The 25,459-nt window shown below is 36.4% G+C and overlaps 1 protein-coding gene across 2 annotated transcripts in view; it reads left to right on the top strand.

Annotated features, from left to right (window-relative positions):
* The window catches only part of LOC145668064 (piwi-like protein Siwi), a 75,450-nt gene extending 53,129 nt beyond the window's left edge, over window positions 1-22,321 (top strand). For both annotated transcript variants that reach the window (XM_081735564.1, XM_081735565.1), the window contains exons 14-18: window positions 67-235; window positions 5,377-5,498; window positions 13,759-13,907; window positions 14,941-15,088; window positions 21,622-22,321. In XM_081735564.1, coding sequence (XP_081591690.1) covers window positions 67-235; window positions 5,377-5,498; window positions 13,759-13,907; window positions 14,941-15,088; window positions 21,622-21,738 — 705 coding nt within the window. In that variant the 3' untranslated portion in view covers window positions 21,739-22,321. The remainder of the gene's footprint in view (window positions 1-66; window positions 236-5,376; window positions 5,499-13,758; window positions 13,908-14,940; window positions 15,089-21,621) is intronic.
* The last annotated feature ends 3,138 nt before the right edge of the window (window positions 22,322-25,459 follow it).

Genomic DNA, 25,459 nt, shown 5'->3' with positions numbered 1-25,459 from the left:
AATGTTTATTTTAAAAATATTGTTTTCATCTGATACTATAATAACATAGTATTTACCATTTTCCAGGGCTTAATGGTTGTTGGATTTGATGTGTGTCATGATACCAACGAGAAAGGAAGATCATTTGGTGCGTTGGTTGCGTCATTGGATAAGTCCTGCAGCAGATACTTTTCTGCTGTGTCCCCACACACCAATGGAGAAGAACTTTCAAATGAACTTTCTGTAAATTTAACAAGTAAGAAATAGAGAATCATTACATATCACAGTCTAAAGGAGAATAATTTTGCATGAATTCGTTGACTAGTTTAAAGTATTACAGACTGCATTCGCAGTTATAGGGGAGTTAGTGTTAAAATTGGCTGTTTCCTTCATTTGCTAATACTTGAAAATAACCAATAGGACTTTGTCCCTAAATAATACACAGAAATAGAAACACGAGCCTAACTTTTCATGTGTGCACTGATGAAAATGTCGTGGGGTCCGTAAAGCAATGGTTTAGATTTTTTTTTTTTTTTCCTCCTCAAAGGTATATGAAAAATTAGCAAGGAAGGAACTGTAGTAGAGAAAGGAAATGAGAACTAAGGATAACATTCACACTTACTTCGATTCCGACTATGAAAGGCACATTTTGTGACATCCACTGGGAATAAGAACAATAATAATAGAAACTTAGACCTGCTCAATCTTCGCGTCCGTTACGTCACTTGTGTAGAGCCACTTATATACGTTTATAAGACTATTGAGACGCTAACTACCCGTTGTATGTGTGCTGAAACACACTTCCAAGAGGTCATTCGTATTCATAATCTTAACAACCAATTCGCGTTCCAGTATCAGCTTCAGTATAATAATAATAATAATAATAAATAAAAAAATTCTTGGCTTTTTTTCATCAAGGGGTTATAAATCTACATTTCACGATATATAGTGAAATTGTCCACCAGCTGTTCGGTTGAAAAGTGGCGCACGTACAGAAAATAAAAGTATTTTGAAACAAATTATATAAACTATAGTGTAAGCTCTCCTAATATAGTAACTAATTATAGAAGTACGGATGTGGATCAATAAGTAACACAATTTATGTAGAAGAAAGTGTAATAGGCCAACACCAAGAAAAGGCTCATATTACAAAAGCTGTTCAACAGTCCTCAAGTATTCCAACACATGTCCTGTCGTGACATAAATTTCAAAATACCCTGTTCATAACAATTCCTGTTTCGGAAGTCCATCTGCGTTTAACCGATTTGACTTAATTGGAATTTTTGCTGCCGAAAATTTGTTGTATCGTACTTTGAACAAGTTAGGCAATATTCAAATATGAATTAACCGTGTCTTTCTGTTGGTTTCATATAACAGGACACTCAGCACCGTGGCAAATCCGAAAGATTCACTCTCGTTTTCAAAGAATTTGCATCATCTGGAGATTGTGCTACGGTCCCTACAGTCATCTCCATACACCATTCCCCGTTACATTTCACTCTGATTTTGTCCTTTTGTCTATAGAAAATAGATCAAATTTCTCAGCTCCTCACGAATAGATTACTATAACACACGCACAATCTTTGAGTAGTTCACGTTCAGTGCCGAATCTAGAAGGGGGCCCATCCAGAACCCAGACTGATAGGTACATCATACTTTCAAAAATAATATATAAATAATAGCTTATATTTGTAACTCAAAAAACTGGGGGCTTAGGCCCCCGGCCTCAGGCTAGATCCGCCACTGTTCACACTTCTGCCACTCGAAGTATGCCTGGTCAAACAACTACAGACTATAGTGCGGGTTTCCGAGTACTTCTTTCAGTTTTCACATGTAGTGTCCTAGATCAGTAGTATATCATAGTGTGAAAAAACCTACGTTACGTATTAATGAGTTCTCGTATTAGTTTATAAATAATGTATGTGTTGTAGCGAAAATTATTTATACAAGATAAAAATATTGTAATAAGTTTAGATATGTAATTCGCGCAGTTTTTTTTAAATGTCGTAAGTTTGGAATGCTATATAGTTACAAAACGCTACGGCACATTCTTTATTCTTTCCTTCCTTTCACGTATGACCACTCAGTTCCAGCAAATAGTCAAGACATCCATACTGTCTCACTCATCCTGGTGATGAAACCGAAAGTGACCCTGTTACGCATTTCTAAGTAGTTACTTAATGTGTGTTGACAAGCAAAGAAGACAATAGAAGTCCGTTTTTTTATTTTTTATTTATTTATTTATTTATTTATTTTTTTTTTTTATTTTTTTTTTTTTTAACACTGCTAATTCGTATCTTTCTGACTCAAGAAAACAAGCCAGTACCTTTGGACTTGAAGTATCTCATTTTACAGAATGTAAGAGCTTTTGGTGAAGTTACATGCTAAAATGTGTATTCTGCGATGCGAGTAGATACGAATTTAAGGACGAAACAAAGTAGTTTACAAGGATTCCCAGAAAAAAAAAGGAAGGATTACAATGGTGTAGTATTCGAACTTATGTTCCCGGACAATGAGATTGCCAGGAAAATGCAGCTTCAGCGTCACAAAATACACTTTCGTTTATGGCTTGTCATCACCGAACTTGACAAGTGAATTAATTCAGTTGTTAAAAGGGGAAATAAATGTGCAATTGTAAAGTATCGAAAAAGGGAGTGTTCGCACATTACTTGACATAAACCTTTTTAGGGAATTCTACAGCTTCTGACCCTTTACTTTCAAAGAGATCTTATGAGTTTCAATGGATGAATCCAGTGAAAAAATTTGTCTGCATACTTTCAAATATCAAGACATCGCCAAATGGCCCTGTAATACATGATATAGGAAGTTGTGGGTGAGTTACTTTGCTACACCTACTGTCTTTAAGAAAAAGCACGCAGACTTACACTTCTGTACTATACAATAGCTTCTTGTGAAGGAAAAACTATCCTTAAGGAAATTGATTCATTATTCACGAAATGCTCGTTCTCTTTGTAGAGGCAACAAATCAACGAGAGGAAACGAAAAGGAACAAAAAGAAGCTGAAGACCGGAAAATTAAGACAGCTCCTTCATGACTAAGCTGTTAGCGTACGCGCCTTTGGCGTGAGAGACCCGGGTTCGGTTCCCGGCGGGAGCTCATGTGGTTGATTCCACTTCAACAGTGACAAACACCGTGTGCTTTGGTTTTCTCGGGGTTCTCCCACTTTCTTCATTCCACCATTTCATTCATTCCTCATAATCACAGTCTCCTTTAGCCTAACCGGCATAAACGTGGGACGTAAAACTCAGATTTTTTCACTTCAACAGTAGGTCCCGTTTCATATAACCTCACTTCTGAAAGGGACGTGAAATTCAAAATCAACTCAACGGAAAATTAAGATCATTCTGAATGAGCTTAAAGCTAGTAAGATGAAAAAATAATTGAATACATGCCCTAGATTGATGTCGAAATAAAGCGTTTGGAGGAATGAACTACATATTTATTTTTTCCACAGAGATGTTAATATAGAACAGCCAGTTTTATGTACATTCATGTCCAAAATTATTGTCGCATGTCTATAAATATGTTGTTGTAAGAATATAATTTGATAACGCTTTCGCCCGGTATTTCTTAAATGTTAGTATGTGTATAATCGGCAAAGACATGTATGGGACAAATTTCATGTCAAGAGCATTAAATAACAATAAAACGAAAACAAAACTTTCTTGTCCATTTAGCAACATTTTGTTTTACTCAATTTAATTTTCGTATTTATAATTCATTCCCTATGAAATGTACCACATACATTTCCCGATTATACATATAGTATCAGTATTAAAAGTGCCCTGCAAAATCATTATCAAATTGTATTCTTACAAGAAGACAGTTATAAATATGCGACAACCATTCTGGACATGTGTACATCCATTCTTTTTCGTTGAGTTTCTCACTAACTTTTTTACTTTCATGTGGAACAAAACTTTCATCATATGACTAACGGTACAGATTAAAATTTAAGGGAATACGAGGGTCACTACGAAAGTTCTGAGATACGCATTGTTGTGGCAGTATTTGAATTCCAAAAACTGCGTTCGGTAGTGGTATCCAGAGCAAAGAAGCGAAGCAAGTTTCAACTCGCCTCGCTTATTGGCGTTTCCGTATCGCCTTTACTTGTTTGTTGATGTGAGCAGTATTCGGCTGTCTAGAATGGAGCTCGAAAGGAAACATCTTCGGGCAATGATCCTTTACGATTTCAAAAATGGTTTGAACGAGACACAAAGCCTTGACCGTTTGCAGGGGGCATTTGGGGACTTTGCTCCTTCCCGTGCTTGCTACAATTTTTCGGTGGCTTGAATTCAGAAGAGGCCGGACATCGCTTAAAGATGAAGAGAGAACTGGTCGTCCGGCAACAGCTGTGTCAGATGAAAACATTGCCGCTGTGGAACAAATGATTCGAGAAAATCCTCGAACAACTTTCAAGAACATTGAATCTACAGTGAACATTGGATCGTCTGCAGTAACAAAAATTCTTCATGGTCATCTTCGGCTCAGGAAGGTTTCATCTCGTTGGGTGCCTCACACTGACTGAACAGCAGAAGCGCATGCGTGTGGAATGGTGTGAAGAAATGTTTGCAAGATTTGATGGAGGCAATTCTCGACGCGTCTCTGACATTGTTACTGGTGATGAGACTTGGATTTATCAATTTGACCCTGAAAATAAAAAGCCAGTCTACAGTTTAGATCTTTCCAGACGAAAATCCACCCACGAAAGTGAAGCGACCGCGAAGTGTGGAGAAGATGATGGTCGCGACTTTCTTCTTCAAATCTGGCCATGTTGCAACTGTTCCACTTGAAGGACAAAGGACTGTTACTGCTCAGTGATACACCACTGTTTGCCTAACATAAGTGTTCCAGAAGTTTCGGGAACGGCGTCCAGGAACTGGATTGCGTGGGATCCTGCTTCATAATGACAACGCGTCCGCACACACGGCCAACACCACAATTCAGTTTTAGAATCTACGGAGGTCAAACTTATGACTCATCCGCCGTATAGCCCTGACCTGGCTCCATGTGATTTTTTTCTGTTCCCAAAGATCAAAGATCGCATGCGTGGGAAGAGATTTTGCAGCCCTAAAGAAGCTGCAGTGGCTTACGAGAATGAACTTTCAACACTTGAAGAAAAAAGACTGGCAACACTGCTTCCAAAAGTGGTTTTCGAGGATGCAAAAGTGTGTACAATGTAATGGTGAATACTTTGAGAAAATGTAATTGTTAAATTGATTTTAAGTATGTATGTTATTTCACATCTGAAAAGTTTCGTAGTGACCCTCGTATGTTTAATTTTGTGTTTTTGAGCAGGTTTTCTGTAATTTGATGATAAAATATGCTGTATTTGTTTTTACATTATTATTCTTGTTCTTACATTTTTCTTTTCAGAAGCCTTACATAAATACAGGGATCTAAACAATGCATTGCCTCAGAGGATCATTATTTACCGTGATGGTGCGGGAGAAGGTCAGATTCCGTATGTGTTCCAACATGAAGTAGAAATTCTTAAGGTTAGTGTAGTATTTATATTACTCCTGCTTGTGTATCATTGGAAAGCATATCTCTAATTAGATTAAAGATTCTAAACTACATGTTTGCAAAATATATATATATATATATATATATATATATATATATATATATATACAGTTCGCGCAGAAAGTATTGACACCTAAAGCTTAGTGTCAATATTTTTCGCCATTTTACACACCATCTACGTATCTCCGTAATGATACCACTAATAAGTAGTGTCGCTCGCTGGCAGGAAACACTCATTTGTCGTGTTGCTTACTGTGGAGGAACAAGGTTCAACTTGCTTTGGTGTGTCAACAGGATTACTTGGCATATGCATGTACTCCTGGTATTTCGTGTAATTTTGTTGCTGCTCTGTATGTGTTGTGATCTCATTTCTTTGTGACAAGATGCCTTACTACAAGCTGAAGCCTGATGAAACTGAGACGGTGATTGGTCTGTTTAAAGCTGGTAAAAAAATCTAAAGATATCCATAAGGCAAACAGTCTGAAGCTGAGAACAGTACAACATTTGGTGAAAGGCTTTAAGGACAAAGAAGTCAAAATGCCCCGTCCAAGACCAAAGTCTGGTAGGCCTAGGGTCTCAAAGAACGCTAAAAATCTTGAAAATACAGCTGCAGAAGCAACCTTCTTTAACTGCTAGGGAACTAAAATAAAAGAACCCTGCATTGCTTGCTAATGTGTCCTTTCGGACGGTGCAGGAGAAATTCATGACGACTTAGCCCTACAAAGTTACAGAGCTCGCTGGAAACCCGTTTTACAGAGAATCATCGTAAGAAAGGACTCTTTTTTTTTTAAGTGTAGCTGGAAAAAGTGTTGTGGACTGATGAGGCCATATTTTGTGTTAGTGGCACTGGCTGCAAGCGAATGTTCCGTCTACTTTGTGGTGATCCAACCCTTCCTCAGTATACCTGTCCGTCTGTAAAACACCTTGCCAGTATCGTGATCTTTGTTTCTTTTAGTTATGGTGGTATAGGAGAGTTTATTCTTTCTAGAAACCAGACAATGAATCAGTTTGTCTATTTTGAGCTATTAAACAATGTATTGGAATAGTCCTTTGCAAAAAAGTGGAGAGCTTTTTATGCAAGATGGAGCTCCTTGTTATACAGCCAAAAGTAGACAGGAACCAAAAGTGTGGTATCTTGGCTTAAAGATGCTTGTGACCCACTTTTTGAAGTTTGGTCAGGGCAGTCCTAACTTAAACCCCATAGAAAATTTATGATCTATCATGAAGAGACGTTTACATGGTATGGATATCTCTACATTGCCTCTGCTGGAAGCTACCATCAGGGAGGTTTGGAACAATTTACCACTTGCTATCCTCCAAAATCTCGCCTTGAGTGTTCCAGAACGACTGAAAGCATGCAAAAGAAAAGGAGGTTCAACAAAATACTGACTATCCGCTAAGTATTCTTTTATTTTGTGGTGTGTCGCGTCAATACTTACCGCGCGATAGTTTTCTTGTTAAAGTACATAGTAAAATAAGGCAATTCTCAGTGGTCTTTCGTTAAACTCCTGTATTGAAAGATGTTTCAGTATAACGTTAATTTTGGAAACGTGCTCCAAATAATATAATTTTGTGATTCTAATGAATTAATGTAAATTATGTTGCTCAGAGAATAAGGTTAGTTTGGAAAGTGGAAACTGTATTGAGCTTATTCCAAAAAGTGGGAGTAGATGCTAAGTCAATCTTAGGTTTTTTCGTGTGTATTATAACCTTTTTAAGTTGACACATACCTCCAAATAGGACATTTTCTCGGAACCGAAGAAACTCCTACTTAAGCCCCTACAACCCGGAGAAGTCGCTATCTGTACATTAGACATATATTTCTGAGAAGTGTGGACAATTCTTCCCCCCCCCCCCCCCTCCTTGTTGAGATGGAAAGTTAGTTAGTGTAGAGACGGTTACTGATGCACTAAATGATTCAGTAACGTTGATGTTAACATCGAAAATTAACATTTGTCTCAAAACAAAGAAAGTAAAGAGAACAATTCTGAAGTTGTCACACACAAAACTCACCCATGAAGGAATGTTTGGAAGAACTTGAACAGTGCCTGTAATCGTGTACCAGAACTAGTTGAAATTTCTTTCCGATAGCAGAAAAAAAATCAGTTGAAAACGTGAACGGAGAGCAAGTTGAAAAACTAACTATTTTTTTTCTTAGTCTTTACATATATTTATGTAAAATTTCGACAGACGGCAAATTAATTTATGGTGGGTACAGCGTAATTCCCACCAGTTCTTAATATTAGTTTTGAGTATATACAGTGTGAATCCCAAATGTAAACTGAGTTCTGTTTACTACTGCACAGTAAAGGGTACGCGGGGAACATGGTTCGATTTAACCTCGCGCTAAATGTTTTGTGATAGAGGATTAATGCGTGAGTTTTCTCTGGGTTTTCGTTTTTCGCTGTTCCTTTTACCATTTCGTTCATCATTGCAATTTCCTTAGCGTCGATACATAAACGTGGATGTTAAACATCGAGGAAAGAAAAAGCATGGTGAAGGTGGGATCATTATTTTGATGTTTCCATGAAAGTTTCCATGCACTTCAATACAAGTAAGTACATGTATAGTATAAGTTTACGCGAGACATGTACGATATAGAATGTCATTGGCTGTTCTAAAATCCTGTATAATGTTTACAGTACGAAACACAGTATTAGAGGGTACATGTCTCTACCAAATCCGTATCCCTCTAATTTGGACTCCTTTTCTGGATATTTTAGTGTGCAACGCTTAGGTCATAATACTGTTCTTACTACTTAGTATTGTTCTCTTATAGAAAGAGTCTTTAGCGTATATCACACTTCATGTTCCTTTTTGTTCCTTCGAATAAGGTTGTTTGAGAATAAACATAGAGTATTTGTGTAGATATATATTACTACTTTACTGACATTGAGATAGATATAGAATCAACTTGGCAGACAGTAGACATTGTCACTATTATGGAACTATCCAACCGACATGTAACTTTCTGAACTCTTTATTTCGCTAATAAGTCTTTTGAGTCTACGCCAAACACTACAATATTACGTTACACATGTTATATTACGTGCTTTCGTTACGTTACAACAAACCGAAAACAGTAAATCCTGTAAAAACTGTACCGACATTTCTTTCGATTTGCATATACGGCTCTGGCAACACCTAGTAGGAAAGAGGCTTTTGTATTGGCATTAGTTTTCCTACATACATCATGACCAACTAAAGGGATAAGAGTTCCTGTATACAGGCATAATAATCAGTTTAGTAGGATGAAGTTGTTTTGAAGGTTAGAGGGGAGAGTGGACAGTGAAAATTGTAAATCCCGATAGAACTATTTTATAAACTTACCGGTTAGAAATCATTTCCGGTTAGACAATATTTTTCTTTCTTTTTTTTTTTTTTTTAACGTCCTGCTGTTCTGCACTGAAGCGAAAGAAGGCTGTGCTGAGATGTATGATACTGATGGAGTGACGAAAGTGGGAAGAAACGGGAGAACTCCCGAGAAATCCATGTACGTGGTCTTTTCCCACTTGGGGCTGGAATCGAACCATTGACCTCACGCACCAGATGTGAGCACTCCACCACTGAGCCACCGCGACTTAACGACGGAAGCCACTATGAATGTCGGCTCCGAACTACGACCGGAGTTTGAATCCGGTGCTTTTGTCAGGTGCACTGACCATAATCCAGGAGCAAGCCAAAGAATGTAAAATTTAGCACAATAACTGTAAACGTGGAATCTGACCACCGATTTCACAAAGCTATTCATATGGATATAATTTTTACAGTACACTTTTAAAATCTATTTTCCCCCCATCTCTTTTCCATATGTAATCCGATTTTCAAGGTAGTTGTTTCAGCCAAATTATTGAAAATACATTTATTTATCTTCAGAGGTTGAGTAAGATTTTATCGGTTTCGCATCCTGAGTGCGTATAACTAAGACATGGTTGAATATGGGAGTTGTTTTCACTGACGTAGAGAAAGGGGTAATTTTTAATAAAACTTTACCTATATTATTGTGAGAAAATGGAGGAATAAACAGTTTTCTTACACCATATCCGCTATAGATGCGAATTTAATGAAAATTCTTAATAGAAATGTCAGTCTCGCACTTTTTACACTTAATATTCACTGTTTAGTTTCTTAAACAGATTAGTTTATTTGTTCTGAATTTAATAAAATAAGTTCGAGATATTGTTTTGTGGCTTCGTATGTAACAAAAAGTAAATCTGGCATACTTATCCTTGTTACGTCAAAAATATTTCTGGTTGGCTGCTCCTTTTCATTTTTTATTAATTACGTTTGTAGTCAGTTGAGCACTCGTCTGTTAATCTTCACTTTAAACATTTGTGACCGGCTTGTTGCTTTTTTCAGGAGGACTTTTTAATGAAATTTTACTTAACTTCAAGAGCCAAATTACTGGTAACGTTCCTGGCTATTGAATAAAGCTCTCACTTCGAATTTTCTTTTTTACTTTTAAAAAAACTGGTGGGTTAATTGTAACACAATCCTAATTTTTTCGTGTTCTCCACTTTTTGAGTTCTGAATAGATATCGAACTGAGGGATGAGCGCCAGTTTCCGCATGCTTTGCTTCACTTATTACGTTCAAGCCCCGCTCCCAATTTGCCGACTCCCAACTACAAATAGTGCGGCGGAGCTTGGGCGTAATTAATGAATCAAAGCACACGGAAGTGATTAAGAAGTATGGCGATACACTTATTTCAGATAAATCAAACATACAGATTAACAGCTCTCTTCCTGTTTTTCAACCCACTAAAGAGGAAGTAACACACAAGAAAATTAGGATCATTACATCATTTCTTTCGAAAGTAAAGAAGTAAATTCAGAATAACAAGATAGTTTTGTTAAGTTATTATGCAGTTAGAAATGTTACCGGAAATGTGATCTTTCAAGCCTGTAAAATTCGTAAAGTAGTAGTACTAAAGAAAGCGGCAAGCCGGTTACTGGTATATCTACAGTAAAAATTAGGCAGTACTTGAGTGAGTACAGATATTGATATTAGTTATGGATCATATCATTGAATATGATCCATAACTAATATTAATCTGTACTCACTCAAGTACTGCCTAATTTTTACCGTAGATATAATATGGTGGTCCGTATATCTTGATACGTCCTGTAACTTTTAAACTAATGGACAGAAACTAAAATTTTGTACCATACAAATATCGGCACGGAGGCATTGTTTGACATACTCTATACCACAAGGTTAAGTGTTGCCAACTCAATATAAAGTTGTATTTTTTCAAATTGTATTACGTCAGGTTCTTATATTTCAAATCTACGTGTAAAACGAAAACTTAAAACACTACACTTGTCAGTGTTACAAACCAAGGACGCTGTAATAAAGCTAGTGAAACGGACGGGATAACATACATCTAAAGTGCCTTCATGTTGAATACTACGGTCGTCATATGATGTATTTCGAACAAGTAGAAGTAACTCTCGAGTTAAAAATTTGACTTTTTTCAGAGAACTTTATTTCGACAAAGTGTTTAGATAAGTATTTAATCCAATTACGTGTGTTTTTCAATAGACATGAAGATTATAATGCTGTTTGCAACAATTTGATATCTCAAACCATTCGGGAGATTATATATAAAAGGTAAAATTCGATAAATTGTTTAAAATAGCGTATATGGAAACTTTTTTAAAAATCTATTTACTTTGCTTCTGTAACATTCCAATAATCCTTTTTAGTAGGTGTAATCAAACTATTACACAATTTTAAGCAGTGTTGCAAAATTTAAGTTTTCACAATATCTCAAGAATGGTTTGAGATATCAAATTATGTGAACGACATTAACTTCACATCTATTGAAAACTCATTTATGGAATTGGGTGAGGTAATTACCTAAGCAATTTTTCGAAATAATGGCTTTTGAGGGGGGGGGGGGGGGTCAAATTTTCAATCTCTTGTAACTGATCGTATTCGTTTGAAATCAGTTATATCATAATCATAATATTAGACACTGAAGTGTTTGGATGTGTATTGCCTTGTTTCATTTACGATGTTACTGCTGTGAAGGCCATGAAAATTAGGATGTTTGTGATACTGTAGCTCTTTAGTTTGTAATACTGAATAATAAATATAACATAAGATTTCATTAAACATGTAGATTGAAATATGTAATAACCTACGTAGTGCCGTTTGAAAAAAATGCAACTTTAACGCTGTGAACCTTGTGTATGACAAAGTATGCTTAATAATATCCCGCTGCCGATATTTGAAAGATTCAAAATTTCAGAGTTTTTTTGTTCATTAGTTCAAAAATAACCAGGGCCTATCAAGATAAATGATCCATTCTGTAATAGAGAGGTCCAAAAAAATGTACTCACTGTTCGTAATTAAATAATTTCTAAACATAAAGATTTACATTCACGAGTCTAATGCGTAGTGTAGTGTAAGATATTAAATTTGTCACGGTAGGTATAGCTGGCACTTCATGCTGCTCATGCGCGGATAGTTCATAGTGGAACGAGCCAATCATATTACCTAACAGCGGAAGACAGTAGAGTAACAACAATGCTTGAAGGTCATTTATCGTCTGTTGAACACAAGGCTGTACTAAAATATTGGAAGTAAGAGAATATTCAAGAGATAAAACGGCATTGGCAGAGATTATTCGGAACACCGCTACCAACACGTCGGAACAGTTGTCCGCATTTGCGATAAATTCGAGGTCGACGGAACAGTTTAAGATGTGCACAGGGAAGAATCCGGCCTACCACGAACAGCAAGTTAACGGGCTCCAGTGCTGTGATGTTACAGTAGATCACCGCGAAAATCAATGAACTAGGGAGCGCGCGAAAGTTGGATGAGGCGGTCAAGTGTAAGACGCATGCTGAAGAGAGCAAAGTGGAAAGTGTACATTTCGAGACCGCTACACGCGATGAATAAGGATGGAGTACTTCTGAATTGTTTCAGCACATGGGGGGGGGGGGGGATACGGAGTTTGCAGTGGTTAGTGTAGACTGACGAGGCGCAATTTAAACTTAACGGTACTGCGAACCGCCACAGTTGTTCCCTCTACTCGTGAAAATTCTAACGCTGATGTGAAAAGAGCCGTGAATCTACCAGGGGTTTGTGGTGTGGTGTAATTGGTCCCTTCTTCGAAGGTATCGTGACTGGTGAGGTATATCTTAATATACCTCAGGCAAAGATTTTACCTGCCATCCAAATCTGTATAGTGTTTTTTTTTTTTTTTTTTTTTTTTTTTTTTTTTTTTACGTGCAACAAAACTAAATCCCACCTCATAACCATCGAGATGTTAGGTTGTCGTGAGTCTACCCGGATGGGATAGGTTGTTAGACTGTTGCGTACCCATTTCGGTCTCCTGATTATGATACCTCTGACCTCTAGGAAACCGTCAAGAATGTTGTGTGTCAACAAAAAAAAAACAAGCGACGAGCTACGTGAAAAAATCGTAAGTCTTGCTGCCATTACGCCAGATACTAACAGCCGTAGTTCGGTGTGCAGTTTAGCACCATGAGCATTATAGAAGTTGCTAATAGTCATTTCGAACACATACCATAGCCCTCTCTGTGCCAAAAATTGTCACGTAAGGTGAAATTTGTCACTAGCAAATAGTGAGTACTTTTTTTGACCCCTCTGTATATAACAATATACTTGGCGATTTAAGTATTAATTGTCATACAGTTGCTTTAGAATCGTTAGATAAATGTGTACATTCCTGGATTACTTGAATAAGACTGTATTATGTGGAACAGGAAAAGTTTCACGTAGCTAACATGTAAGATCTGCAAGTTAGGCAGGCGGTTTAAATCTATCCGCAGTCATTATGAATTGTCTCCGAACAATCAGTATTCATGGCGTTTTAATTATTCCAGAAACCAACTTGTCAGCCATATTTAAATGTTACAAACTAAAAATTTTCTTTTCACATGCTTCTGAAGGATAGTACATAGAATGTGAGTACTTACGTAATGAAATATTTCTTTAAAAATACTGAGTGCATTTCCGTGTACAAATTCATCTGGAAGTCGTGGAGGTTCTTTGTTAGTGTTCCAGAATTTTTCTTTAAATTACTTGAAATATGAATTCAGTTCTGATAATTAAAATTTAATTAGGGTTTTCAGCGTTATGCTCCATAGTAAAACTGTTTGATAGCTCTTTTATCTCAAAAATTCTGTAGTGTATATTTTATTTAAAGCTTCTTCATTGAAGGATTATTTTGTCAATTTTTCATTGTTTTCTTTAATAGCAAAGTCTAAACCAAATGTACGGAGGCCCAGGAATCGTAAAGATGGCATTTATTGTTGTAACTAAGAGAATTAACACCAGGCTTTTCATGGATAAACAAAATCCACCACCGGGGACAGTGGCAGATGACTGTGTCACATTGCCAGAGAGGTAAGGATAGCTACTACTCACATTGGTATTCTCAACAGTTAGAGATTGCGTATGCGAATATCAGTTTTATACCTTTGTATAATTTGTTCTTTTGAGTAAAAAGATGAAAATCGATCGCCTTGAGTGGCTGACTGACATATATGTTAGGTATGTAAAACTGCTTCAAGCAATAGCAGACAAGAACCCTGTCTTCATCAGGAAACAAACTAACTTTAAGATTGATTCCATTATAGTAGGAGTTTAAAATCTTTTTCCAGAACAAGTTCGTGTAGCAAGCGAGTTCAATTATGATTGGATGTATTACTTGGCTGAATTCAGTATCTGATACGTTGAAATGTCTCTTAGCAACGTATTTATAAAACTTTTTTCTTTTCATGTTGTAGTAATGATGGTTGTAGCTTAAACCTTTCTTATATATTTAGGTTAGTGCTAGTTTGCAGTCTGAGTAAAAATTTCTCTGCATAAGGAGAAAAAAAAGTGTGAATGGGACGCAGAGAAAGATAAAGCACCATATTGTGACGTCACAAAACTTTTCAAGAAAAGTATCACCTAAAGAAGCAACAAATGCAAATAGAGAAGATATACTCTTCGTAAGCAACAGATTACACTGATTCAGACAATAGAGAAACTGGTTAAATTTCTAACTGTCCGTTCTATCGTATCGAGTTGACTATTTTATTCCTCTTTGTGGTTTACACAGGTACATTAGATAAATGAAATAGAAAATACGTTTGGATAAAACATTTGAACAAATAACATCTTTTAAAACTGAAGGGAAAGATCGTGTTTTGAAACAGCTTAAGAACTACGGGAATAAGGAAGCCACATGTAATGAAAATCTGCAAGGATTGCAAGCGTTTCATTTTTAATTCCGTAAAATTTTAAACAAAAATATTAATTTTGCACGATTCTTGCTAAGTTGTCATAAAATGTTTTATTACAAGAGTTGACATGATAAAGCGAATGCGAAAATAGTTTTATAATCATTTATTATTTATTCACTTCGATACATTTTATCATTTTTATCTCGTAGGTACGACTTCTACTTGGTATCACAGTCGGTCCGTCAGGGCACAGTTAGTCCAACATCATACAATGTGTTAGCGGACAACATTGGCTTAGATCCTGATAAGGTCCAGCGTCTAACATACAAGATGACCCACTTGTATTACAACTGGAGCGTAAGTAGAACTACCATAATATTGAATTTTGACAAAAGTAATCACAGTATATAATTGATGCATGCTATTAAGTTAAAGATGCTAATGTTATCTTTTTTAAAAGAACCAAAATTGCTTTTGGTGAATATTATCACCTTCTTCAGTGATCTTTCTATATAATGGTTTGTTGAAGTCACTAATTGCCATATTAAAGTGAGATATTTAGTTTGTGGGCAAGTAAAACATCATATCTATTATGTGAACAATTTGCGGCATATCAGCAGGTTGTGACGCATGTGACTATCCTTTTTCTTACAATGATAAATGTAGTTAATTTATTGGCCTTACAAGCTTCTCTTGACCGTGGTAATGTGGTGATTCCGAATTAGTATTCATTCTTCTTGGAAGTTTTTATTTATTTATTTATTTTGCCAAATTAAGTAATTCGAGTTCCAATATGGTTATCCAGTCAAATTTCTTGATGTTACGTGGCTCTTCATTGGTGGAGTAGTTAGTTTTTAAAGCCAACGAAGAGAAACTGAGGAAATATTGTCGGAATCTTAACATTAGCAGTTTATTTCAGTTGCTTGCAAAGTTGGATTCAGTGAATTGTTCATTGATACATATTGCTCTTCTTAATTTCTTTCCAAAAATCTTCGTCTGTACTTAGCGACCAGCTTCAGGAGACTAGCCTTCTATAGATTTTTACTTCTAACTTCTCTGATAACGGTGTTGATAATTTTCCACATAGTAGTAGTAGTAGTAGTACACATAAATGGCCATTACTTAATTCAAGATTCTTAAAAACTGGAAAGTAGTAGAGGAGAAACTGAAAAATATTTGTACCTTTTTCAAGTATGTAGAGAAGCCGAAGAAAATTAATGATACTGTGTAAATGATATGTGAAAATTAATAAAAGTAAACTGGCTTCCTAGTAGATGGTGCCTACTATTCATTCCACGTAAGCAGAAATGCATTTAAAACATCCATACTTTCCCCGTTTTCTATTGCAAAAGGAAAAAGTTTAATCTTGCCAGGAAGGGGAAACTTTCTGCAAGGTAACAGTATTACAAAATTTAAATTTTCACTCCCAATTTGCTCGTACTTAATGTCGTTGGGAAGGCATTCGTATTCCTTTTAGCCATTATCGACCTTTGCTACCAGCAATAACTACGTATAATTTTATTCTTTAAAAGATTTGATTGTGGTCATATTTTAAAGCTGAATAACCAGAAGTAACACACACGTTCGTTACTAAGATTCCAGATTGTTCTGAGTCGTGGAGATTAGAGATACTGTAGTGTACTTATAAATCTCTCTATATATAAGAAATCCTAAGGAACTGACTGGTCAACGCCAAGACCAACCCATCGAAGCTAGAAACTTGAAGTTTTGACAGTGCATAGTTGTCGTGACGTAAGTTACCGCTAAGGATTTTTTTAAAATTCATTGGGAGGGGGAATGGGAATGATCTTTCCTCTCTTTTAGGGAAAATGTCTAAAAACGGCAAAACAGATTCTAATTATTCGAAATGGGAAGTCTATGTATCAAATTTGATGTATACCTTTCCGAAATTCGGAGATACTATATATATATATGTCGTCCTGAGTGAATAGCTGACTGATTAGCGCCTAGGTCAAACCGCTTGAGCTAGAAATTTGAAATTTTGACAGTGAATGGGATTTGTGATGTAAGGTGCCACTAAGGTATTGTGTATTCCATCTATACGTGTGCAGTTTGTATATAAAGGATGCCGCTTTCTACGTGTGGGAGAAAGTGCCATAAATAAGTCATCGTCCATGGGAACTTGTGGAAAACACCCCCGATAACTAAATGGCCAACCAGAACCCGCATTTCCAGCATTTGACAACCGCTCGTCAAGTCCACATGGAGTACTTAGTTGCCACAGTTCTAAACGCTGTCCTTTCAGTCAGTGATTAGAAGATTGCTGTTCAATATACATAGTTTCTTATATATTATACTCGATTATAGCAAAATGTGGAGGCCTGACATCTGTTTTACATTAGCGATTGTATTGGGAGAGAGAGTAAGAGACACGAGACACAGTGGGTGCTGCGACATTGCAACCCCGCAAATGAGGTCAAAAGAGCGATGGGAAGGAGGAAGAGATACTGTTGTAAAATCCAGCAGGGGAAGTTCAAAGAATTTGCCGAACTGCCCATGTATAGAAGGAATACACTATAGAATTTTTGGAAATTTGGTGGAGGGGGGATGGCAATCAAGTTTCCATTAAAAATGTATATGTATGTAATATATATATATATATATATATATATATATATATATATATATATATATATATATATATATATACACACATTTAGTTATTCGTACAAAGTAATTAAAAACTTTTTAAGGTATTTTTTTTCCTTAGAAAGGAAAAAAAAGAATGGGCTCTGCAATTGTTAGTGTCTGTATCTCGAAACTCCTTAAGATAGTGGATATGAAATTTACTATATAAACTTCTTATTCAAAACAAGTGGACATATGCCACAGCGTTTCCCGAAATTCCGCTTTAAACGGGAGAAGAGGGGCAATTTCTACTTTTTCTCAAGATATTTAAAATTGACTTCGAGATTATCAGGCTCACCATCAGCAGAAGAGGTAATGAACCATTTGAAATTAATTTTTGAACACGGCACTTCACCCGACCTATGTGTCTGTCCATTAAGTTTGTTTGAAATGCGTATTGTAAGGATGAAAGCTGCTTAATTTTTCGCAAAGAATAATGCCATGCGAGAAACAGAAGCAATGGCTGAAATATGTGTTAAGAGACGGTAGGCTGAGCAAATTTTTAGGGATCTAAGGACGAAGTCTGGATACCAAAGGCTAGTATATATACACCCCAGTTTAGAATAATGTTCTACGAGAATTTGTCTTCGACTTCAGTGGAATGCGACTCTATGCTCTGTCTCCACTGTTTGTAGTTGGGATGTTTCGGTAATAAGCGTGAATTTACATTCTGGTCCCAATTTATAAACGTGGTTCGCGAAAGAGAAAATTTCGTATAAAATTGCTGAGGGAAGAAGGTGAATTGGGGGTTTCATTTTAAAAAAAAAAAATAAACAAACTAAGTGTTAAGAACTGAATTTTCAGTTGTCACAGTAACTTCGCTCATTTTGGCATGGTACAACTGTCACAAAATGCCACTCGCAAGTTTGCCGAAAGTGTAGTTAGTTCGATTTGGCATGCGTCCCCAAATCTTCCCGTTGTTGACAAGCATTTCAATAACGTTTTTAAATCTTTCCATGAAATATTGCGTATACTTTGTCAACCCTAAAATGCCCACTCAAGAGCAACGGGACCAATTTATCCCAACCTTCAGTTTTAATTTCCTTCAGTAATGTTATTAATGGCAATGCTTAATAAAGTTGCTTGCTTCGAATGCAGTGTCACTAGTGTTGAAAAATGTGTATATGCTATTGTCAATATTACAATTCTCGCTAACTTCAGATATATATTTATTATAATAATCTGTGTTGGAATTGATGGGAAGAACACCTTTATCTAGTTGACTAACTCCGAGCTAGAGTGAAGAGAACGCGGTGGCGCAATGGTAGAGCGTTCACTTCTGGTGCCTGGGGTTCCTGGTTTGATCCCAATTAGATCCAAGTGGGCTTTGTAATGGACAACACCATGTGCGTGGTCTTTTTCGGAGTTTTCCCGTTTCTTCCATTCTTATCAGTCTCCTTTAGCCTACACAGCATAAGGAAGATTTTTTTTTTTTTTTTTTTTTTAAATTAGTGCGTGATTGGGGAGGAAAAGTTTTGATCTATTAAGTTGTGTGGAATAAATAATAATGTAGACTTCCTTAATTTTGTTCCGTTTGTTACAGCCTCTTATTGATTTTGCCATCTGTTCTGCAATAGTTTTTGACTAGATTCCATTGCAGGAACCAGGCTAGAATTTTTATTCTATTCTAAATGTTCGTAACAGCATAGCCTATGGATTCGTTTTTGTGGGCGTGCTTTGCTTTATTCGATTTCCGATTTAATTTGATCTCCTGTACATTTTCCTAAAATTTGATTGTTTTCACTGTTCTATTTTCCGCTGCGGAGCTGTTACGGTTATGTGAATTACATGTTGTATCATTTTGGCTTGTGTAGGCAGGTTTCGATTAAGGCGTTCTTTTTATGCTTTTTGTAGTTTCGTAGTAGTATTGTCATCTGTCGTTACTTCTAAACTCATACATAAAGTTCATGCTGTCTTCAATGGTTTACCTCTCAATTTTATCAGTTCGTTTTGTTGGTACAAGTATTTAGTTGTAAATCATTTTTTTTCTTTCCGAATCTTTGTGTTCTAATATAAACATACTTTTATCTTTTCGTTCTTTTACTCTTCTAATTATGCTTTCCACAACAGTGAATAATATGAGGCGCCACCTTATAAATCCTTTTCACTGCACATTTTTTTTTTTTTTCGTCCTTTTAATTGCTTGAGGTCTTTCTATATGGGTCTTTCCATGTCAAGTGAACCAGTGAAAATTCTCTTATGCAACTGGGTTGTTAAGTACCACCTGAGGTAAGAAAGACATGTTGGTGTTTATACATTGAACATTGATTTTCCTTCTGAAAGAAGCGCAATTTTCCACATACGTGCAATCACAAAACCACTCATAAATTTCATTAGAATTTAGGTAGAAAGGTGAAAAAGTCATTAAATACTTTAGCTTTTGTTATGACCTTGATTTTGGTGTCACTTGCGTACTACTTTTTGTACTTCGTCATCCGGATATTTTGAGAATCTGATTTTTAAAAACTAAAAATTTCAAGGGTTGTCCAGAAAGTCCCAGACGTTTTGGCCTATCGTGGCAGTAGGCGGGACTAGTCACCATCTGGGTGTCAGAACTCAGTACGCATCCAGCTGTGATAGCATCAGGACTGTGACGTTCTTTCTTTGCTTTCTGCGACGCGTTACAATGTGCGCTGCAATAAAAAAAATCCCGCCTCTTGTGAAGTACGTTCTGTGATTAGGTTTTTGTTGGTAAAAAAAAAAACAAGGCAGTTGAAATCCATCACCAACTGTGTGAAGTGCATGGACGTGGAGTAGAGAGTGAAGGCCGAGTGAGGCAATGGTACAATCCGCGGCAAAAAACCTGCAACATGAACATATAAGTTTATTGTAAAATGACGAAGTCTTTTGCTCTAAAATAAGTGTGCACGGGAGGAGGCCGAGGTTTATCCTGGCGTGATTCGTTCCACTTAGACGTTATGTTCATTCCTTGTGTTGCTGGGCATAGTTTCACAATAAACTTACATCCTCATGTTGCAGGTTTTTTGCCGCGGATTGTACATTGATTTTAAAAATGCCCGAGAACTCTTGGATGATTTGCGATAGGTGGTGTTCGATCACCACCATACAGCCCGGATTTAGCACCGAGCGATTATCACCTCTTCCAAGCGATGAAGATATGGCTCGCTACGCAACGCTTTCATACGAACGCTGAACTGCATGCCGGTGTTAGCCAGTGGTTGAAATCACAAGCGGCAGATTTCTACCGCGACGAATTGAAAAACTTTTTCCACGGTATAAGTGCCTTAATTTGTATGACGAGTGTTCCTTTCAAATGTATATAATGCAGTTTGGTTTGTTCATTCTGTTACTTTTTATTTCAAAACTTCTATTACTTTCTGGACAGCCTTTAGCAACATAGGCTACATACTTTAGTATCTTGCTAAAGTTTGCTAGAGAATCACAAAAGGATCGTATTTATCTGCATTTATAGAAAATGAAATGCTATGTAAATTAGGTAAGACCATGTAATATGAATATTGCAGTTAATCCTGAAATCTCATTACACTTCTACAAAAGAAAATCTTATTTTCCCATCAATGGCAACAACTTTGTTACTGTAAAATAATTTCAAGGTCCATGTTTGCTGCATCTCTCTTCCTTGTAATTGTAGTTTTTCTTCAGGAAGCTAACGTGAAGCGTAGGTTCAACATAGGATTCAACCCAAGGATGTTATAAAATAGAGGATCTGCCCATATGTATCTTCATCCTTCATCCACTGTATCTTAAATCAGTGAAACAAAAACAAACAAACAAAAAAAAAAGGATCGTCCGCCATGATTGTTGGCTCAAAACATTGCGATCTTATTGGGCGGAGTGGGCAGAGTAGAGGTGGCGAAACTCTGACGTATGGCTTCAAGATTTTGTTGTAAGGGCAGATCCTCTATTTTATAACATCCTTAATTCAGCCCCTCTGATACCATCACGGAACAAGTAAATATTAACAAACATATTTATGCATACACTCCATTCAAAAAATGTGGATGCTTAATTCCATATTAGAATTGCTAATACATGATGTAGTGTTCAACTTTAGATAATTAGTTTACTCGGGATAATGAAATAGGAGTAAACTGGTATCTGCAATTTTAATTCATACATGTAAACTTTCTAAACCTATTTTAATGAGAACTGTAGGAAAATTAGCGTTGTGTGTGTCACGCTTGTTAGTATTAAGGACTTGTCAACATTCTCAAGAACAAATTTGGTTTTAGCATTAATCTAAATGTCTGTTTTTGCAGGGTACTGTGCGTGTGCCTGCCCCGTGTCAGTATGCTCATAAACTTGCATTTTTGGTTGGTCAGGCTTTGCACGTGAAGCCTAATCCGCAGCTGGAGGACCTCCTTTATTTCCTCTAGACTGCAAAGACTTAATGTTCCTGAAGTACAAGTCTAGTTTTAAATGAAATGTTCAAGGTTTCAAGAGGTTGTTACACGTAGAAACTGTTATTGTTGGAAATGGTAGAATATTTCATGTGAAATAATAGGATTGTAACATGAATTCTTTAATATGTAGGTAAGAAGTCGAAAAGGAATATCCTGTACGCAGTTTTTTGTTTTTCAAGGAAATGCAAGGTTGTTTTGTCTACGTTAGTGTTACCAAATGGATCAAAGATAACAGTAGTCAGTCAGTCGCAATGGTAGTTGCAGGAAAGATTTCATGAACATTAATTTAGCTTTGTTTCTAGATGGCTTATTTCGGCAGCTATTGATTACCGATGATATATCATGACATTTCTAGAAGAGTTTTAGTATTTTGATTGTTTTATTTTAAAGTGTAGAACTACAAGATGTATATTGCGATTGTTAAGTATGAGGGGGTTGAATTAATAAAAAAGCAATCTTTGTCAATGAAGATTTAAGTAGCGAGCATTGAACTGTTGTTCTTAATCTCAAAATATATAGTCCTGATTATCTACCTTCACCTGTAGGTATAAAGGAAGGGAAAAAAAAAATTGCCAAATCCCAACTAAAAGTACCACCCGTATTTTGTACTTCGATGGTTGAAGTAAACGCTACTACATCAGTGTTACGAATATTACCTAATATTGAGAACGTTGTTTTGAAATAAACGCCACTGGACGACTGATGAATTAACTAAAATCTCATTGCTCAACTTTGAAACAAGAGTGTGTGTTTGAGTGTGTGTGATAGAAAAGTGTGACTGCTTTTTTATTAATTCAAGTATTATTGTCACATTCCACTTCTGTTGGCTTCACAGTGAAGCGAAAAGAAAGGGGAAACAATTAAAAACTTGTGTTCAAAAAACTTCATTATCTCCCATGTTGTTGGTATAGTGAGCGGCAAAACTTTTTTAAAGCTTACGAACGAGCATTTTCTTTGATGTATAGAGAATATAATTCTTTATAGTACCGAAAACTATTCCAGTTAGTAAATTGGTTCAAGTGTTATGTGAAATGTCTAGGAAGTGAAATACCCACTTTTGCTGCTGACATCTTTTGGTAAGAAAGTGTTGAGAGACAACGAATGTAAGACCAGGTTTTCTGCAGTTATGCCTGCGCATAGAGTTTCTGAAATATATGTATTTTTTCAACACTACTGTACAATACTTAAATTACTGAAATACTGTTTGCATTTTTGAAAGTATATATTTACCATATGCTTTGAAGTTTTTCATATATATACATATATACCTAATCGTACAAAGTTTTTTCCATTTTTCGTTATCACAGTGTTTATATAGTCATGCTTGTGATAAATTGATATTCTGTAGCACAGTTTAGTGCCAATTATGTATAATCATTGTTTTCTTTTTTGTTTTTTGTTTCTATAGAATACATTATATAGCAAAACATATATGTCTGCCTTGAAAAATAATACAGAAAATGTGAATGCTTTTTACTGAATCAGTATTTTTTTTATCAGTTTATATAGAATCTCAGGAGTACTTAATAAAAATGAAAAGACTGTAAGTTTCCAATTTCGTATTAGTTGAAGTAAAAATGTGCCATTCTTCCTTATCTTTCACTGTATAAAGTAAATTTCAAGGCAATAAATCTATTAAAGATGTTAAATAATTCGTTATTTTTATGGAATATCAGTTCCATCTGGGGAATGACTAGAACGAAGTGTCTGTAAGCACTAGTGTTTGAAGCTGTAGGTGAGTGAGTTGCTTGAATTAAACAGTTACTTGCAAGAATGTCATGGCTTTTTCCATGCGTGTATTATATGCATAGTAAAACAATGTCTAGAGAATGGATTTGCATTCAGGGTGACTACTGCGAAAGCTATATCTAAAGCAGAAGTCCCTGTCGAAACAGTCTGCCAGGAAAGAGGGTTCCAAGGAAAAGAACACTCACGGGCCAGCTATTCAATTTGGAATCTTAAACTTCGAATGCAGTCTTTTCATAAAGTGATTCCGGCTGAGGTACGTCCGTAAGACCGCCTACACCATCTGTATCCACGCCAGAGTGCAGAACGAGAACAGTCGTATGAATGAATTAAGCATACTTTCATCTAACTACTGGTGGTCATTCCTACTCTGAGACCGTATAAGGATGTCAAGGGCTACTGCAACTGTTCGCCTTCCCGGGAAGTTTCCCGTGTGGATTTGTTACAGGTTTCAGTTAAACGCTGAAGTTATTGGTATACAAAAGCATGAAAGTGAGTACAAGATACTTCCGAAATCAATTATAAAACTCATATCTTTGATTGACTTCCTGCAATTACACGGTGCGATCACCAACCAAGCGAGTATCCATATGGACGAGACTTCGTTGTATTTGTTTTTTTAATAGTCAGAAAACAGCTGGAATTAGGAATAGTTTTATTTCTGTAACGATTCCTGATGCCAGTTGAATGGATTTCTACTGTTCATTTTTCTGAAAAAACTTTAATATTAACTTTCGCAATCCCTCTCACATGTCTCTAGAAAGTTTGTAGTTGGGATAAACCTAATCCCTTTGCCCGTATTTTGCGAAGGTTGGCCCAATAAACATTTCGATATCAGGCGATAGTCCACAGTGCTGGAATCCAATAAAACACAATCAGTGATCATGATTCTTGTAAGGTTAGTACTATTCAACATTTTTCGATGTAAACGGAACAACCTTCTGTAATTCCTTATGTTACTGTTTTTATATAGTTTTTTCCCCTAAAAATAAAGGTGCTGGTACGTTGGACGTCTCATGTTCATAATGCTTAAAAAGTTGCATATCTTTCAGGGCATTAATAATAATGTCCAGTAGCATATCACTGCAATCTTGTAACGAACTACTTAAGGTGCTTTAAACATCGATTGTCATCTTAAGTTTTTTGCCAAAGTTTAATTGCATTTTTCATTAGAATAAAAAGAAACAATACAATTGTTTCACGAACATCTCTGCTGTTCTTCTGTAGGATACACTTCCTGGGACAAGTCTAATTCTAAATGGTGAAAATGGTAGGAGGAAAGGGTAGTTTGGACTTCACCCGTGGCCAAAACAAAAGACTCGTCTATTCCACCTGTGCCCTCGGAAATTATGCGAACTATACTTCGGCCCCACCCCGCCACCCGCTGACGGAGGAAACCCTCCCTTTGCTTACGGAAAAGAAGTGAATGGCCTCCGCTGAGTTGCCAAGTTGTCATTCAGTCGTTTGGTCTTGACGAGTGACGATCGTAGGCTACTTAGAATAGCTAACAAGACAGTGCTCAGTGAAGTCCGTGATATAATTCATTGTGGCAACGCTTCCGCATCTAACAATTAAGACCTCGGCCGCAACAATTGTCCCTGCTCTTTCGAAGGAGGTACGGGAAATCACATACCGACAGCAGCGCCATAAGGGGCAAAGTTGAGATAGAAAGGTTCTGGCTGGCTTGTATAGATACTTGAATGGAAATTTTCAAGTATTTCTGCATCTTGAATGCACGTTTCCATTTACTGTCTGAATCTTTATTTCTATTTCTGAGAAATCTTACCTATTGGTAGAGAGTTTCTTTGCCTTCGTGTACCCATGTCGTGTGTGTGTGTGTGTATATATATATATGAAGGGTAAGGGAAAAAAAGAAAGAATGTCAGAAAAGTGCATTAACGAGAAAACTGCGTTTTTATATTTTAAACCGCGCTAAAAAGAATAGGGT

This window comes from Thermobia domestica, chromosome 13, assembly GCF_964235325.1.
Source record: "Thermobia domestica chromosome 13, izTheDome1.hap1.1, whole genome shotgun sequence".
NCBI classification, from domain to species: domain Eukaryota; kingdom Metazoa; phylum Arthropoda; class Insecta; order Zygentoma; family Lepismatidae; genus Thermobia; species Thermobia domestica.
This window is presented reverse-complemented; position numbering and strand designations above follow the sequence as displayed.